This window comes from Carassius gibelio, chromosome A16, assembly GCF_023724105.1.
Source record: "Carassius gibelio isolate Cgi1373 ecotype wild population from Czech Republic chromosome A16, carGib1.2-hapl.c, whole genome shotgun sequence".
NCBI classification, from domain to species: domain Eukaryota; kingdom Metazoa; phylum Chordata; class Actinopteri; order Cypriniformes; family Cyprinidae; genus Carassius; species Carassius gibelio.
In genome coordinates, this window is record NC_068386.1 from 639,679 (window position 1) to 659,095 (window position 19,417).

The 19,417-nt window shown below is 41.6% G+C and overlaps 2 protein-coding genes across 6 annotated transcripts; both read right to left on the reverse strand.

Annotated features, from left to right (window-relative positions):
- On the reverse strand, positions 1-7,965 carry pklr (pyruvate kinase L/R). 4 transcript variants are annotated; one of them, XM_052617727.1, is made up of 12 exons: positions 7,949-7,965; positions 5,347-5,420; positions 3,867-4,075; positions 3,654-3,745; positions 3,446-3,577; positions 3,169-3,355; positions 2,168-2,441; positions 1,940-2,090; positions 1,565-1,717; positions 1,318-1,484; positions 1,027-1,208; positions 1-244 (listed from the first exon to the last, which is right to left on the reverse strand). In XM_052617727.1, exons 3-12 carry the CDS (start codon positions 4,003-4,005, stop codon positions 138-140), a joined length of 1,584 nt encoding a protein of 527 aa, XP_052473687.1. In that variant the 5' UTR covers positions 4,006-4,075; positions 5,347-5,420; positions 7,949-7,965; the 3' UTR covers positions 1-137. The 4 variants fall into 4 exon arrangements, with proteins under 4 accessions (XP_052473687.1, XP_052473688.1, XP_052473689.1 ...); XM_052617728.1 differs by lacking the exon at positions 7,949-7,965 and having other exon boundaries at positions 5,347-5,431; XM_052617729.1 differs by lacking the exon at positions 7,949-7,965 and having other exon boundaries at positions 3,867-4,031.
- A 1,835-nt stretch (positions 7,966-9,800) lies between these two features.
- On the reverse strand, positions 9,801-14,892 carry LOC128030261 (cytochrome P450 11B, mitochondrial-like). Of its 2 annotated transcripts, XM_052617734.1 has the most exons (10): positions 14,667-14,892; positions 13,860-14,182; positions 13,140-13,295; positions 12,750-12,964; positions 11,876-12,079; positions 11,599-11,765; positions 10,949-11,115; positions 10,720-10,798; positions 10,443-10,631; positions 9,801-10,199 (listed from the first exon to the last, which is right to left on the reverse strand). In XM_052617734.1, the coding sequence occupies exons 2-10, from the start codon at positions 14,069-14,071 to the stop codon at positions 10,083-10,085; spliced, it is 1,506 nt and encodes a 501-aa protein (XP_052473694.1). In that variant the 5' UTR covers positions 14,072-14,182; positions 14,667-14,892; the 3' UTR covers positions 9,801-10,082. The 2 variants fall into 2 exon arrangements, with proteins under 2 accessions (XP_052473694.1, XP_052473695.1); XM_052617735.1 differs by lacking the exon at positions 14,667-14,892 and having other exon boundaries at positions 13,860-14,183.
- Positions 14,893-19,417: the final 4,525 nt, after the last annotated feature.

The window sequence follows — 19,417 nt, forward strand, 5'->3', positions numbered from 1 at the left end:
TTATTTCATTATTTTATTGCTATAGAAATGATTGACATATGAAGGGCGTAAGTGAAGCAGAAATCAACACTGACACATAATGAGTTAATTAGCACAGAACTGTCAATCAGTGACTCCAGCGAATCAGAGGCTGTGGTTCAGGGCACAGTGACCACCCTCATGATGTTAGTGTGTCCAGATCCAGGACTCCAGCCGGTCACGATGATCACCATATCACCCGCTGAGAAGAAACCCCGCGCTTTACCTGCACACACACACACGTGACACATCACACACACAAACACCGTACAAACACACACACACACACACTGTACAAACACACACACACACACACTGTACAAACACACACACAAACACTGTACAAACACACACACACACACACACACACACACTGTACAAACACACACACACACGCACACACACACACACATGCACGCACATGCACACGCACAAACACACACACACACTGTACAAACACTGTACAAACACACACACAAACACTGTACAAACACACACACACACACACACACACACACACACACACACACACATTCTATAAACACACACACACACACACAGACACACACACACACACGCACATGCACACGCACAAGCACGCACACGCATGCACACACGTTACACATCACACACACACACACACTGTACAAACACACACACAAACACTGTACAAACACACACACACACACACATTGTACAAACACACACACACACGCACACACACACAGACACACACACACACGCACGCACATGCACACGCACGCACACGCATGCACACACGTTACACATCACACACACACACACACTGTACAAACACACACACACACACAGACACACACACGCACGCACGCACACACACACACACACACACACACACACACACACACACACACTGTACAAACACACACACACACGTTACACATCACACACACAAACACCGTACAAACACACACACACACACACACACACACACACACACACCGTACAAACACACACACACACACTCACCTATGTCCATCGCAAAGGTCACGCAGTTGTCCACCTCATCGGCCCAGATGTCAGTGGGCGGAGTTCGGAAGAGGGCGGGGAAAACACCTCGGAGCAGCTGTGATTGACGGGCCACCTGAATGTCCCGCGTCACAGCGATGATCGGACAGCGAGGACGATACCGAGATAATAAATGAGCCGACCTGCACCACACACACACACACACATAAAAAACATGTTAGCGAGAAAACAATGTGTTTGTCCCACTGGACAGAAGTGTGTGAGTGTGTGTGTGTGTGGGAGTGTGTGTACCTGCCAGATATGGTGAGGATGATGATGGCTCCAGCGCAGCATTTGAAGGACGACTCGACGGCTCCGATGGCCGTGACCTCTGTGGGGTCAGAGGTCAGCGGGGTCAGACGGCGCAGCTCTTCAAACAGCTGCTGATGAAAGATGGCCGCCTCAGCCTCACGGCAGATCTGACACACACACACACACACACAGAGTGTTACGGCGGTGCAGTCCAGTCACAGGTCAAAGGTCACGCTGTCACACGCACCGAGTGCATCATGGCAACAGCTTCTACAGGGAAGTGTCCTTTGGCCGTTTCTCCAGACAGCATGACACAGTCGGCTCCGTCCAGCACCGCATTAGCCACATCACTGCTCTCAGCACGGGTGGGACGTGTGTGATGGACCATACTCTCCAGCATCTGAACACACACACACACACACACACACACACACACTGAATCAGGTCATCTGTGTGTGTCAGTGCAGCGCTGCAACACACTCAACATCAGCTGTCAGTATCAGAATTCATTCTCATCATTTCTGTGTCTCCTCTAGTAGTTTCTAGCACTCTTGATTTTCATGGACAATATTGTCATTAGTTCAGTTTCTGAAGCTGATAACCAGGAACACATATGATGCACCTGTGTGGCACAGATCACGGGTTTCCCTGCAGAATTACAGCGTCCGATCATCATCTTCTGAGCGATGAAGACTTTCTCTGCCGGGATCTCGATGCCCAGGTCTCCGCGAGCCACCATGATGCCATCGCTCTCCTTCAGGATCTCCTCGAAACTGCAGTGAGACACGTGGAGATGTGAGGGAACAGAGATCAAGAGTGTGTGGAAGCGTGAGGTGTGTGTGAGCCTCACTTCAGGACTCCCTGTCTGCTCTCCACTTTGCTGATGATTTTGATGTTCTGTCCTCTGGCTCCCAGCACCTCTCTCACGGCCCTCACATCCTCGGCCGAGCGGATGAAGGAGGCGAAGATGATGTCCACGTCCTGCTGGACACCGAACAGCAGGTCAGATCGATCGCGGTCGCTCACCGCCGGCAGGTTCACCAGATCCATCCCCGGCAGATTCACACCTTTACGACTACCCAGAATGCCACCGTTCTCGACACGAGTCTCCACCCACGTCTCACCTGACAGAACAAGAGTTCAGGAGACATGAGACACTTCATTTGAAAAAAATGATCCATTTATGACCAAAATAATCAGATGCATCGTGAAATCTGATGCAAATTTTCATTGTCCTTGTGCCACTTTTTTACTTTTTTCCCTTATTTAAAATCTTTTTCTCCAGGTCTTTCTCCAAACTACTCAAAAGTTGTTTTAACATATCTGAAAGGCACCAATTGATTTAACCTTTAATTAATTTTTAGGGGCAGCATATTTAAAAGTCTTAGTACCTAGATTATTTCTAACAGACGGTATTGAGATTATAATACATTTGTGAACGCAGTGAATAATTACCTGTTTTTGTTGAATCAGACAACAGAGATACTGTAGTAAAAAAACAACTAAACTGCCTTATAATCATTAAGTACCAATTCATTTTCCTTCAAAAAGCAAGAGAAGACTCTACTCTATAATGATGTGTTTACAATCAGTGATAAACCTTAAAGCAGCATGAAATTAAATGAAAAACAACTTATTTCTAATATAAAACCCTACCTCCTTCTTACATTTTGTTTAAGATCTTAAGAGTAAAAAAACTTGCTTAATATTAAAGATGGTCTGCAAATCACTCAGGGCTTCTTCTTTTGTAGGTGCAGAACAATAAAGAGCATTAAAATGAAAACATTCTTCTGTTAACATCAAGACACTTTATGTTTGTTGTGAACATGAGCTGATGTTCGTCTGCTGTACCGATCTCCAGGACTTTGAGAGCGAGGAGCCCGTCATCGATGAATACTCTGCTTCCTGTCTTGAGCACGCGGGGCATGCTGGGATAGTCCATCCAGATCACTGACCCGTCCGTCTTATCACGATCCTCCTCTGCGGTCACCAGCCGAACCGACGCTCCTCGCTCCAGCACCACCTCAGCGTCTGCAGACTGTCTCACACACACACACACACACACACACACACTGATCGTCTGACTCACTAACACACACACACACTCCTGTACTTGGGTCAGTCGTACCCCTTTCACCAGGCCGGTGCGGATCTCCGGTCCTTTGGTGTCCAGAGCGATGGCCACAGGCCTGTAGTACAGCGGGTCAGAGGTCAACGTCTCCACTGCTTCACGGATGTTTCGGATCGTCTTTCCGTGATACTAGAAGAGACACGTGTGAGACACTGTAGATGTGTCATAGAGAGACGCAAGCACACACACACACACACACACACACCTCATGAGAGCCGTGAGAGAAGTTCAGTCTGGCGATGTCCATACCGGCCTTCACCATCTCCTGCAGTTTGGTGACGGAGCGGGAGGCGGGGCCTTTTTTGAAATGATAAGATAAAAAAAGATTTAAAAGAGATGATCAGAAAGCATGATCTGATTCAGAATAATTATGTACCTCAAATAAAATAATTATGATCATTAGTGTATAGTGCCTGACCGATGGTGCAGATGATGCTGGTGTTCCGCGCTGTGATTGGCTCCTGATCGATGTCCAGCAGACACAGATGCTCCAGAAACGTGTCGGCCATCGATGCGTCCAGCTGCTGCTTCTGAATGAAGGAGTCCGGCAGAGACATGACGTCTGAGTAACACCTGATACGAGCTGAGACGGACGGATAGAGAGAGAGAGAGAAAGAGAGAGAGAGACTGAGAAAGAGATGAATGGACAGAAAGACAGACAGACGATGGACAGATGAAATCCATGAGACAGACAGTAGAGAGCTGAAGAAGAGTTCACTGCAGAAACACACTGGCACAGACACCTGATGACAGACAGATGCATCAGCCAATGACAAACAGACATGTGGGAGGAGTCAGGAGCAAGTGGCAGCTAATGGGGGTGTGGTTTTAAATACATCATACTGTCAATCATCTGAGTTTGTATGCACACACACACACACACACATGCACGTTTACTCATGTATCTAAATGGGGACATTGCATAAACAGCTTTTGTATAAAGCTAGATATAAAAAAAATTTACAGGAAAAAAAAAATCCACAAAATTAGGTTTAGCTCAATTCTAGGTCTAGGTAATTTCCCCCCAAAATACTTTTAAGTAGGTACACACACACACACACACACAACATGTAAATACAATATCATATTGACAGTGATTCAGTTTATTTGTTATTCTGCTCTGCAGTAAACAATGATTTTCCATGAAGTCTGTCTTACAGTAATTTTACCCACATTCAAGTGTTGATCTAAAAAGCATGCATGTAGCTAGAATAAAACCGTTTGTTTGGGTTAAAAGCAGAGGCTCTGTTCTTTCTTCTGACGTATTAGATGTTCAGATAATTCATACTTCATTCTCTCTCCCTCAAGTCGATCCAAACCAGACTCTTTTCTCCTGAACACATGATGACTTTGAGAAGACTGTTCACTTTGACTTCCTTTATATTTTTGTCTGTACAATGAGAACCCAAACTGTTTGGTTCCAAACATTCTTCAAAATATCTTCTTCTTTTATGTTCCACAGAAGAAAGTCATGTAGGTTTGGAAGGACCTGATGATGTTTGTTTGTGCTGAAGGTCTTTATCTCGGTCAGAGGCGTATCACTAATAAACTCGGTGTGTTTACACTATTAGTAAATCAGTAGCTAGTGGATAAATAACCTTTGTGCAGAAAGAGTCGCTTTGAGAACCAAACAAATGGATCAAAAGCAACACTGGAATAAAGACAATATTAATATTATTGAGTTATATTAAACTAACTAACTGAGATCTGGAGCATCACTGCACTGATGAAGATTTGGACTGAATTCACTCGTTCATGGACCTGAGACAAACACCTGAACTCTGGACACGAGAGGAACAGTTATGTAAGAGATTCTTCCAGGAGAGCTTTATTTCATTCTGTGTCCGACCATCAACATTTAACCTGTGATGTTTCCCAGAGAAAGATGAGTGTCCTACCTGAGCGTGTCCTGCTGCTGAAGGAGGTCAAGACTTCTGTAGATGTGCTGATCTTCTGCAGCGCCACCTAGAGACTGATCACACACCAGTCTAGATCAGAGTCTGATTCATGTGAACACTGAGGGACGGACTCAACACACACGCACACACACACACACACACACACACGTTTGTTTTTGTGTAAAGTGTGTTCATCCCATAGGTGTAATGGTTTTTATTCTGTAGAAACTGTATATTCTATCGCCCTTCACCAACCCTACACCTAACCCTAACCCTCACAGGAAACTTTGTGCATTTTTACTTTCTCAAAAAAACTCATTCTGTATGATTTATAAGCGTTTTGAAAAATGGGGACATGGGTTATGTGCTCATAAGTCACCCTCTCCTTGTAATACCTGTGTCATACCCATGACATTATACAGAGTTGTGTCCTGATATGATACACACACACACACACACACACAGCTTGCGATACCCCAGGCGGCAAGGAAATCGACCGGAAGTTGAAGTCTGGTGGGGGCTGCCATCTTGTAGCAGAACTTCACTTGCGTTAGCATCCCATTGACTCCCATTCATTTTGGCGTCACTTTGACAGCGAATAACTTTACATCTGAGGTGTTTAAAGACTCCGTTTGTCCATTATTTATTTCTAAAGATACACGACAATATATAAAGGGCTCCATTACCTTCTATGTTACATTATGGCCCCGTAGAAACAGTTTTTGTAAAAAATAGGCTAACGATTGCGTCATAACCACTCGACTCTCTGTCGCATTACCGTACAGACAGGAGGAGAAGCTCGCAGGCAATTAACTTAATAAGGCGTAATGGCGTTACATTTTAAAATACTATACAAAATAATTAATCAGAATACTTACTCCTGCTCACTCACGACAAAGAACTCCCCGCTCAAGCTCGCCGTCTCTGCAAGATTAACGATGGCAGTTTGCACGCACAGCTACTAGAAGATTTACATCTGTCAGACAGGTTGCTGACGTCGTCAAGCTTCGTTTGAGTCTGCGCGTCAGAAACGGAAGTGCTAAAAAAACGCTAAAAATGGGCTTCACTAGTCTCAATTGAGTTCCAATGGGGTCGCTGTGTCCATTTATTTTACTGTCTATGTGCGATACCATTTTCCCTTTGCGCTTTACTTTTCTGCACATCTCTCTTTGTGGCACTGTTTTGACGTGGGGGCGGAGTCAAGGGACGGGGGCGTGTACAACATGACTCCCTGGAAGTGACGTCATCGGCCCGAGACGCAGCTCACTGATCCGGGTCCTGTCATGATGAGCAGAGACTGTTTTTATTTTCTCGTTTATTTTTATTCAGTAGCATTAAAACATTCATGTTTTCGTTTTATTTACTTTATTAACAAATGTATGTGTATTAGCAGCGTTTGCTCAAGTTAAAGAAGTTGTTAACATGAACATCTGCTGTTTATTTCTCTCGATGTGCACACTTTTATAGAATTGTATTGGGATCGCTAATCATTTAAATCAGTTCGGGAGTTCGTAGCAGGTTCGCGAATCATTTGAGTCAGTTCGGGAGTTCGTAGGCGGGTTCGCGAATCATTTGAGTCAGTTCGGGAGTTCATAGCGGGATAGCGAATCATTTATCTTACTCCAGTTTGGGAGTTGGAGGGATCGCGTATAATTTGAGTCAGTTTGGGGATCGCGAATCATTTGAATCAGTTCGGGAGTTCGTAGCGGGTTCGCGAATCATTTGAGTCAGTTCGGGAGTTCGTAGCGGGATAGCGAATCATTTGAGTCATCTGACTCCAGTTTGGGAGTTTGAGCGGGATCGCGAATCATTTGAGTCAATTTGAGGATCGCGAATTATTTGAGTCAATTTGAGGATCGCGAATCATTTGAATAAGTTTGTGAGTTCCGTAGCGGGTTCGCGAATCATTTGAGTCAGTTCGGGAGTTCGAAGCGGGATCGCGAATCATTTGAGTCATCTGACTCAAATGATCTGAAATGTTGCCCCTTGGTAATATTATTAGAAAATACGGAATTAGTTTCCACTGTTATGCTGACCCTCAGCTATATATCTCAACGAGACCAGATGAAACTTCTTAATTATCTAAGCTAACAGAGTGTGTTAAAAATGTAAAAGATTGGATCACAAATAATTTTTTCCAATTAAATTTGGATAAGACAGAGATATTAATTATTGGACCAAAAAACACTACACAGAATCTTGTAGATTACAATCTGCAACTAGACGGATGTACTGTTACTTCCTCTACAGTCAGAAATCTGGGTGTTATATTAGACAGCAACTTGTCTTTTGAAAATCATATTTCCCATGTTACAAAAACTGCATTCTTGCATCTTAGAAACATTGCCAAGCTACGAAACATGTTATCTGTTTCTGATGCAGAAAAGCTAGTTCATGCATTCATGAGCTCTAGACTGGACTATTGTAATGCACTTCTAGGTGGTTGTCCTGCTTCTTCAATAAACAAGCTACAGGTCGTCCAAAATACAGCAGCTAGAGTCCTTACCAGGTCAAGAAAATATGATCATATTACCCCAATTTTACAGTCTCTGCACTGGCTACCTATTAAGTTCTGTATCAGTTACAAATTATCATTACTTACCTATAAGGCCCTAAATGGTTTAGCTCCTGCGTACCTAACTAGCCTTCTACCACGTTACAACCCATCACGCACCCTAAGGTCACAAAACGCTGGACTTTTGGTCGTTCCTAGGATAGCAAAGTCCACTAAAGGAGGTAGAGCTTTCTCACATTTGGCTCCAAACTCTGGAATAGCCTTCCTGATAATGTTCGGGGTTCAGACACACTCTCTCTGTTTAAATCTAGATTAAAAACGCATCTCTTTTGCCAAGCATTCGAATAATGCATCTCTTAAATTGTGAGAGTAGTTGCATCTGATCAAATGTGCATTTTTATTCATTAGCTTGGGTTAAACTAATTTTAGTTTGTTGGATCAGCAGCTATGCTAATGATGTCTCTATTTCTGTTCTATGTTTTGCCACGGGATGTAACTAGGATTTACACAAGTCTGGATCCAGAACACCTGAGAAGAGATGATGCTTGACCTTGAATCAACAACAGAACTAACAAATATTGCTACAAGTGTGAATGCACCATATATAATTATTAATTAATAATATTAATAATGTTCATCATTTAGCTGACTACGTCTTGTATCAATTTTTTCTAAAAATCCTGTCAAACGTGCACAAACTGACAGTCACCACCATAAGCTACTACTAAATATTGTAGAAACATAATTTTCTGTAAAGTTGCTTTGTAACGATTTATATTGTGTAAAGCGCTATACAAATTAACTCGAATTGAATTGAATCTGACTCCAGTTTGGGAGTTGGAGCGGGATCGCAAATCATTTGAGTCAGTTCGGGAGTTCAAAGCAGGATCGCGAGTCATTTGAGTCAGTTTGGGGATCGCGAATCATTTGAATCTGTTCGGGAGTTCGTAGCGAGTTCGCGAATCATTTGAGTCAGTTCGGGATCGCGAATCATTTGAATAAGTTCGGGAGTTTGTAGCGGGTTCGCGAATCATTTGAATCAGTTCGGGAGTTCGTAGCGGGTTCGCGAATCATTTGAGTCAGTTCGGGAGTTCAAAGCAGGATCGCGAATCATTTGAGTCAATTTCGGGATCGCGAATCATTTGAATAAGTTCGGGAGTTCAAAGCGGGATCGCGAATCATTTGAGTCAATTTTGGGATCGCGAATCATTTGAATCAGTTCGGGATATCGTAGTGGGTTCGCGAATCATTTGAGTCAGTTTGGGGTTCACGAATCATAGCTGTATATGGATAGGCATTTTTAACTAATTTAGTAGCTAGTTCTAATTACGTTTTCCACGCTTGTTTAGGTGTGAAATGTGAACTCGTATTTTTTGTTTTAATGATTTGCCTTTTAACAGTATCAAGTATATTAAAAAACTAAACAAATCGTGCCTAAAAAGTGCACGCATCTAGGCTAATGTTATGTTACATGATGAAGTCATACTAGTGCGCGTGTGCATTTTGAGTGCGTTCTTTCACTGCATTATTCGGTGTATTCAAATGCATTTATGAATGCATGTGAATGATCACAAAATTCAAGATATGAACCCTTTGTGCCAAAAGGGTTCTTTCTTGTAATTATAGAACCTGTTTAGCATAAAAGGTTCTTTGGAGTTGAGTAAAGAACCTTTTGGTTCTATATAGAACCACAATGATCCCTTTCTTCTAAGAGTTTGTTGTCATAAACACATCAACATTTACAGTTTAAATCATTTTTATATTCTGAAGGTTAGTTCATATTTCATTCACACTGATTTAGACAACATTTTACTCCTGAAATCACGGTGAAAAATGTGTTTGTTTTCTGTCTGTTGACAGTATTTGATAAAATCCAGAATCCGCTCTGGAAAAACCTGTAACTCTATTATGACGACAAATTCAAGCAAGAATTATGAACTTCATTAAATCCAATGTTCATATTTATTATATTTTTGAAAATTTTAAATATGCTCTAGAAATGTATGCAAATTGGTGCATATTTAATTAGAAAATGCCTCATTTGCATATTCAAACATAACATTTCAGGAAACTTGTAATGACTGTAATAGTAATAATAAAAAAACGTTTACAATTCTTAATGTGATTTGTTACATTTTTACCATATTCAACTTAAAATGATGAGCACAGATAAATAATTTATAATAAACACTGCAATATTCCATAAATAATAATAAGTGGTTTATAGAGAGCGTGTGGTGAAGGTGATTCTGGGAGGAGACTCTGGCTGCAGAATGAGAGTGTATTTGGTGTTCAGCTCTTCTGTGGATGAAACCGTCAGTCTGAAGTTCCTCAGAATCTACAGAAACACACACACACACACACACATATATATATATATATATAGTGCTTATAAAATATGCTCTTTAACACAAATGATAAAATATGCTTGCACTGCTATTTGCACTTCTGGTTAGATGTTTCTGTATTCGACTGGCTCTATAATCTACTTGATGGCAATAGAGTTGAGTGTAGTCTAAACACACATCAGTCTGTCTCTTGAGCTTTAAACAGGTTTGTTTTAAGGATATGTGTTCCTCACGTGTAGTAACAGCAGCTGCATCTCGTTCTCTGCGATCCTCCGGCCGACACACTGTCTGGATCCGAAGCCGAACGCCAGCGAGCGAAAGCCCTCTCCAGAAGCGGCCCAGCGGCTCGGCTCGAAGCGCTCCGGACCCTCAAACACCTCAGGACTGCGACCCAGAGGATACAGACACACCTGCACCAGCGTCTGACCCCAGCATCAGAACACAGTCAGTCGTCACACACAACTGCTCATGAGAAAAACGATTACTATCTCTGAGAGGTCCTCGTCTCACCCCTGCTGGCACGTGGTAGTTCTGCAGGACGATGTCTCGGACCGGATAGCGCTGGACGGTGATTCCTACGGGGTACAGCCTGAACACACACACACACACACACACACCGCTTTGAGTCCATCTCTATTGCATAAAGCTCTGTAGAAATCAATGTGTCTTGACTTGAGAGGAAGCACAGGAGATCAGGGGACTGTGTGTTTGGTGTATGATGTGTTTATGATGCTCTCACCTGAGCGTCTCCTTCACGGCTCCCTTCAGCAGCGGCGCCCCCTGCAGGGCCTTCTGGGGGTCCCCTGACGCCTGTTCCCATGACGACAGCACCTGTGCTCGCACCCGCTCCTGCACACCAGGGTTCCTCGCTAACTCGAAGAGAGCGAACTGCAGCGGGACGGCGGTCTGACGGACACAGAGTCACAGGATCCGTTCACACAGTCTCACACACACGTGTTCATGAGTGTATACGAAACACAGATCTAATATCACTGATGACAATATGAAAACATTAATTCATGAAAGAGAGCTAGTTTTAAGGTTGACTTTAACTATTTCAAAAGAGCAACATTCCTTGCACAATCTGCAAAATAAAATGGAAAAAATATTTAGTTTTTTAATACATTGATACATGCAATTCAGCCTTTTTTATATGCATTTATATCTTGCAATTATGACTTTTCACAATTGCAAAAAGAAAGTATTAATTGCAAGGAATTTAAATCTGCATATAGTTTTTATTTTTTGTATTTTCCTTTTTCATTTTCATATTTTAGCAATTTTGTTTTTTTGGTATGACAAAAATTAATTTGCCTATAAAGTTTATTAGTACGTCAAGTGCACCGAAGTAACCTAAATGAAAATGAATTTTGTTGTGTGAGTTTGTACCGTATCGACTCCGCCGGCCATCAGTTCAGTGATGTTAGCTTTGATCAGCTCTGATGATAACTGTCCCGCCTCCATCAGCTGACCCAGCACACCCAGGATCCGCCCATCAGAGGCTCCGCCCACCGCCGTCTGCAGACGCTGATACCCGCGCTGGATACGTGCCTCCGCTGCAAACACACACACACACACACACACACTCACAGAACAAAACTCATGCTGCAGGAGTGTGTGTGTGAGTGCAAGTGAGTGAGAATGAGTGTGTGTGTGTGAGACGCACCGTGGCTGAAGATGTGGTCCCATGCAGTGGCGTGCTCTGTCCAGAGGGGGGCGTGGAGGGCCAGCAGCAGTCGTGGAGGCAGGTACAGCAGCGGCGGCGTCGTGGCTAGCATGCGCTCAACGGCCCAGATGAAGCGCTCCGACTCTTCAGACGGAGACGACGAGAACAGGCCGATCCGCTCGCCGTACAGAACATGACAGCTCGCTGGAGACACATTATTGATCTAATTGTAAACAATTCAGACATTTTTAATAATTCGTGAACCTAGTATTAACATAACTGGATCTTCTTTCTGGTGATGTGTGCAGGATTTCTCTAGTCACAATCATTTAGTGCTCTGAAACCCAGCTAGAACCGCCTCCATTTTTGAGTGCCACACCCACATCTCAGCGTCCAATCAGCAGCCAGTGCAAGGAACCAAGACCCGCCTACATTTGGTCTTTTACAATAACCCGTTTCATTTGGCTGTGCATTACAATAATGAAGAAAATATCTCTACGTTTCATTGTGACTTCAGCAGAAATGATAAATACTCATCAAATCAGATTCTTAGTTGTGTTGATCCAATAAATGTTATTAATCTCATAAATATGCACAGAACATGAGAAAGGGTGGGGTTTTGGATAAAGGGTGGGGTTTGGAGAGAGGGTGGAGTTTAAGGAGAGGGCAGGGTTTAAAGAAAGCGTGGGGTTTTGAGGAGAGGGTGGGGTTTTGGATAAAGGGTGGGGCTTAGAGATAAGGTGTAGGTTCGTACAGAGGGTGGGGTTTCGGAGACAGGGCGGGGTTTTGGGAGAAGGCATGTGATTGCTCCATTAATCAGAGCATGATAACAGAATATACAAAATTATTCTCAACTCAACAACACAACACTGACCTTCCAGGGCAAAGCGGAAGAGCTCAGGACTGGGGTCAAGGGTCATACTGCGCTGATCCGTGTCCCCCACGCCCTCCGTCTCCACCCGCTGTCGCAGTGAACGGCAGAAATCCTGCGCCACGTCGTCCAGCAGCGGAAGGAAGCGGCGTACGGCTGAAGCCACCATCACCTCCTTGTTCAACAGCAGTCTGTCGGAGCGCCACTCCGTCCCGTTCCTGCAGCCACATTAAACACATCATACTGCAACATTATACCAGTACACAGAGATGCACTGACCAACACACTTCACAGCTAAACATCTGACCAAAGCATGATCAAGAGACTGAGACTGCAGAAATAATGACAGAGATCCTGCAGCACACACACACACACACACACACACACACTGACTTTAGGAAGACGCCCTTGCAGTGTCCGCGTATCTCTCGGTGTGTGGCCCAGGGCTGCAGAGTCATGCGGCGTGGATGGAGACCCTCGGATCGGAACAGCTCCCCGATGTCTGTCGGCAGCATGATGTTCACACTGCTCTGAGAGCCCAGAGACTCCCTGAAACACATCTGAGTTCAGCTGCACGCCTTCCTTCATTTCAATTGAATATTTAGAAACGAACTCTGGAAGGTGAATATAAAATGTGTGAAATGTTTCCAATTAAAATGTTTACAGGATTACAACCACGGTTGCATTTCAGGAAAATAATGCATTAAATACAAGAACTATTAATGCTAAGTATTTTTCATATTTAAAAAAATATATGTATACATTTTTTAATATATTTTATGTAATAATTAAAGCTAATTCAATGTAAGAAAAGTTTTGAAAACTTTGTACAAAAATTGTGTATAATAACCGGCTCACTGCGCAGTTTTTGTTATGAATCATCTATAATCAAATGTTCACTGTTTCCCAGTACAAGTATCTACAACATTTTAAATCAAGATACATTTACTGGAGATGCAGAAGTGTTAAAGAGTTTATGACAAGAACAAACATCTGTCAATGGTCTCAGAAAATGAAAATTATATAGATATTTCTATAGTAAATGAGTGTTATTAATAATGCGACTCTCTGTAGAGATGCTGATGATGATGCTGATGCTGATGGAGGTCACACCTGTAGATGGGTCCGAGGCATCTGAAGGTGTTCTCCATGTGCTTGTGAAGCAGGCTGAATCTCCCGTCCTTCCAGAAGCGCAGCAGGTTGATCCAGCCGTTGCTGCCGGTGTGAGGGATCTCCTGGAAGTCTCGCACTGCTCCTCCGCTTCTCCTCTGCAGCGACCGGACGGCCGTGGAGAGCGCCGGTGGACGCACGCCTGAAGAGAGCATGCTGCCGCTCTCTGACTCGATCTGATCGCTCTGAACCTCTTTAACACACAGCAGTGCTTCCTCTCTCTGTCTGTCCTCCAGCCCTCGCTCTCTCACTGGACCAATGAGTTACTGTCACATCAGGGCACAGTTCAAGAGAAGAACAACACATCAGCTGGATAAACACACACACAGACACACACACACACAGACAGGGAGACAGAACAGTTGTGATGCGCTGATTTTAATATCAAATCATATTTCCATAAAGAGCAGACCAATCACACACACATCATATAAAAGCATTATGGCATGACTTTAAATCATTGTCTCACTTAAACTGCTTCAACAAGGACAATACGATCAAAATCAAACCATGTCCAGCCTTTACATCTAATCACTCACACAGCAATATAAACTATAACAGCAGTCTGGTTGGTTGCTCATATCATCATCAAATGAAAGCTATCCAGTTGTTAAGCTCATCGATTACTGTATATCACATTAAAATGTCACATTTATTAATGGTATATTTCTCTGAAGCTGCTTTGAAAAAAAAGTGTATTGTTTAAAAGATTATACAAATAAACACAGGTGATCATGTGACCCGTCTCACCTCACTCTCTCTCCGGGTCGGCCTGATAGCATCGCAGCAGACGCCGGTCATGCCCTTTGACCTGGAGTGTTTGGACCCTCTCTTGGACCGCTGCTTCTCTTCACTCATGCAGAACTCCAGCAGAGACTTCTTCAGTATAGACTCCGTGATGCTTAAGATCAGATCTATAGCAGCGCTCTCTGTGTGTGTGGAAGCACTGCATCCGTCCTCTAGATCAGACGTGCTGTAATTACACACTCAGGACAGATGAAGAGACTCAAACCTGCAAGGACAAGGACACAGACATCAATTATATTCACACACATCACATGTGCTTTCAGTGTCCCAAAAATAAGCTAACATGGTCAGAAAGATCCTTTTCAGTCTGGTTTTAGATCCAAGCATAGCACTGAATCAGTCTGGTTAAGAGTAGTAAATGACTTGTTATTATTTATGGATTCTGTTTGAGTACTGTTGGATTTAAGTGCAGTGTTCGATAAAGTAGATCACTGTATTCTTTTAAACAGGTTAAGAACTGAACTGGTATTTGTGATATCACAAGATAGATCAGTCTCATTCATCACCTGCTTCTGTTACTGGTGGGGTGCTGCAAGGCTCCATTTTAGGCCCGATTTTGTTTGCTTTATATATGATCAAAGATCAAACATTAGTTGTAAATAAAATTATAATAAATATAAGCTGACAATAATAATAAATGTTTTTGTTCTACCGAAATTATAAAATAATTTTTAATAATTTTAAATTGGTAGTTCTACCTGTGAATATAATAGTATTCATAAAATATTACATAATAATAGGTGTTTGCTCTATCTGTAAATGAAAAAAAATATTAAATTATTGGCCAATGGTTAATGATAATAATATGACATTACCACAATTTTTACAATTTTCAAATCATGATGACATTATAATTTAGCTCATATATAATAAAAAATGCATAACATAACATCACATAAGTCAGTCAAAGTCAAAGTCTGCTTTATCGTCAATAAACAAAAAAATAGCATAGCATAGCATAGCATAGCATAGCATAGCATAGGATAGCACAGCATAACATAACATAACATAACACAACATAACATAACACAACATAACATAACATAACATAACACAACATAACATAACATAACAACGTAACATAACACAACGTAACATAACACAACGTAACAACACAACGTAACATAACACAATGTAACATAACATAACATAACAACATAACATAGCATAACATAACATAACATAACACAACATAACATAACATAACATAACATAACATAACATAACATAACATAACATAACACAACATAACATAACAACGTAACAACACAACGTAACATAACATAACATAACATAACATAACAACATAACATAACATACAACACAACATAACATAACATAACATAACACAACATAACATAACAACGTAACAACACAACATAACATAACATAACATAACATAAAACAGCATAACATAACATAACATAACAACATAACATAACATAGTATAACATAAAATAACATAGTATAACATAACATAACATAACATAACAAAAAAAAAGATAAAATATAGCATAACATAGCTTAACATAACATAACCTAGTGTAGTGTAACGTAACGTAACAAAACAAAACAAAACTAAGCGTTGCGCAGTGTAACATAACATAACGTAACAAAACAAAACCAAGCGTAGCGCAGTATAACAAAACAAAACCTAGCGTAGCGCAGTGTAACATAATGTAACGTAACAAAACAAAACCTAGGGTAGCACAGTGTAACAAAACAAAACCTAGCATAGCGCAGTGTAACAAAACAAAACCTAGCGTAGCGCAGTGTAACATAACGTAATGTAACAAAACAAAACCTTGTGTAGCACAGTGTATGTAACATAACGTAACGTAACGTAACAAAACAAAACCTAGGGTAGCGCAGTGTAACAAAACAAAATCTAGCGTAGTGCAGTGTAACAAAACAAAACCTAGCATAGCGCAGTGTAACAAAACAAAACCTAGCGTAGCGCAGTGTAACATAACGTAATGTAACAAAACAAAACCTGGTGTAGCGCAGTGTAAAATATCGTAACGTAACGTAACAAAACAAAACCTAGCGTAGCGTAACACAGTGTAATATAACGTAACGTAACAAAATAAAACCTAGCGTAGCGTATTGCAGTGTAACATAACGTAATGTAATGTGACAAAATAAAACCTAGCGTAGCGCAGTTTAACATAACGTAACGTAACAAAACCTAGCGTAGCGTAGCGTAGCACAGTGTAAAATAACATAACGTAACGTGACAAAACAAAACCTAGTGTTGCGCAGTGTAACATAACGTAACAAAACAAAACAAAACAAAACCTAGCGTAGCGTAGTATAACAAAACAAAACCTAGCGTAGCGCAGTGTAACATAACGTAACGTAACAAAACAAAACCTAGGGTAGTGCAGTGTAACAAAACAAAACCTAGCGTAGCGCAGTGTAACAAAACAAAACCTAGCGTAGCGCAGTGTAACATAACGTAACGTAACAAAACAAAACCTAGGGTAGCGCAGTGTAACAAAACAAAACCTAGCGTAGCGCAGTGTAACAAAACAAAACCTAGCATAGCGCAGTGTAAAAAAACAAAACCTAGCGTAGCGCAGTGTAACATAACGTAATGTAACAAAACAAAACCTGGTGTAGCGCAGTGTAACATAACGTAACGTAACAAAACCTAGCGTAGCGTAACGCAGTGTAACATAACGTAACGTAACAAAACCTAGCGTAGCGTATCGCAGTGTAACATAACGTGATATAACGTGACAAAACAAAACCTAGCGTAGCGCAGTTTAACATAACGTAACGTAACAAAACCTAGCGTAGCGTAGCACAGTGTAACATAACGTAACGTAACGTGACAAAACAAAACCTATCGTAGCGCAGTGTAACATAACGTAACGTAACAAAACAAAACAAAACCTAGCGTAGCGTAGCTTAGCAAAATGTGACGCAAAGACAACTTAGCATAGCATAGCATAGCATATATGAATAATGGTTTCAGAACCTCTGATCTGTGAGTATAAGGAGACAGACGGCATGAAACTGTCTCACTCTCAATGAAGACAGACGGAGAGACTCATCCGTGTCTTCAGATGATGAATCAGTGTTTGACAGCAGGAGGAGACAATAACTCAATGATCAATCACACAGAGAAAACATTTAAAGAAGAATAAAATAACAGGACAGGAAGGCCACTGTTGAAGAAAAACAGCCCATCTGCTGTGTTATCAGTGGCCCTGAGGAGGCCTTGCGGAGCTGACAGGTGAGGACACAATTCATTAAAGACAACAGAGAGAGAGAGAGAGAGAGTGTGAATACAGAGAGGAGTAAATACTGTGTGTGTGTGTGTGTGTGTGTGAGAGAGAGAGAGAGAGAGAGAGAGAGTGTGAATACAGAGAGGAGTAAATACTGTGTGTGTGTGTGTGTGTGTGTGTGTGTGTGTGAGAGATTGAGAGAGAGAGAGAGAGAGAGAGTATATTTTGCCTCTGTAAATCTAATACCATATTCTATTTTATTTTATTTCTAACTTATACATTCACATACACTAATTCACTTTGCACTACATGGTTAATACTTTTTATATATTTTATTATTACTATTATTCTTTTTCTTTCTGTAAATACATATGTGCACTATTTGTAAGCAGCCCAGCTGCCACTGCTTTGGCAATACAAATGTACAGTTTTTGTCATGCCAATAAAGCTCACCTAAATTGAAAATTAAATTGAGAGAGAGAGAGAGAGAGTATGAGCATCTGAGCAGCTTAAAAGATTGAGAGGAGATCAGTGACGACACATGAAGCAGACAGACCGAGACACAGACAGACACATAGGTCATGACTCATCACAAACTCTTTACACAACCAGAACACACACACACTCTCTCTCTCTCTCTCTCTCTCACACACACGTACACACACAAACTCCTTCAGAGACTCCTCCAGTGATTAGAAACATACAGTTTCTGATCTGTGCTGCAGGGTAATGATGTCAGTAACATTTGATGGGGGTGGAACATGAGGCACAGGTCACGAGCTGATGAACCAGAAAAATGATGTCGTGACCATATTGGTGCCTAACCTGCTAATGTCTGTCTAATGCGGTGACTATTGTTAATAAAGTCTGAGATTAGACAGAAACAGACACACGGAGGAAGACTCTGCTGATGGGTTCCATTCTTCATCATCCACAGAGCAGACTGAAGATCTCTCCTTCGACGGGAACCGAGAAATGATGAGAAAACATTTAACAGCAGAGGAGACCGGGGCAAGTTGTCACACTGCTAACTCCACTCAATTTTCCTTTATTAACGGTTCGGGTTTCTGACAGTAACTTGCTGTGTGAACACAGACCTTAAAGGACTGACTACAAAAGCACTGACCTTTCCCAAAAAAAAAAATTTATAATAATAATAATATTTTTAAAAATAAATGAATGTGTGTATATAAAGATGCATGTAGAAATTGTGACACTGTGACAACCACGATGAGTTTATTTAAAATAATAATAATAAATCCCTGTTTTATGAAAAATGCATGAAAATTTGTTCTGGTTTAATGCATAAACGCACTTCATTCTGACACATTTTTCCATAAAACAAGATGCAATGTCTTCAGTAAATGTGTCTTGATTTAAGAATCTTTAGACATTTAGACAAACCACACTACCATTCTATCTTAATGTTTAGTGGCTCAAATGAACAAAAACAGCAACAAA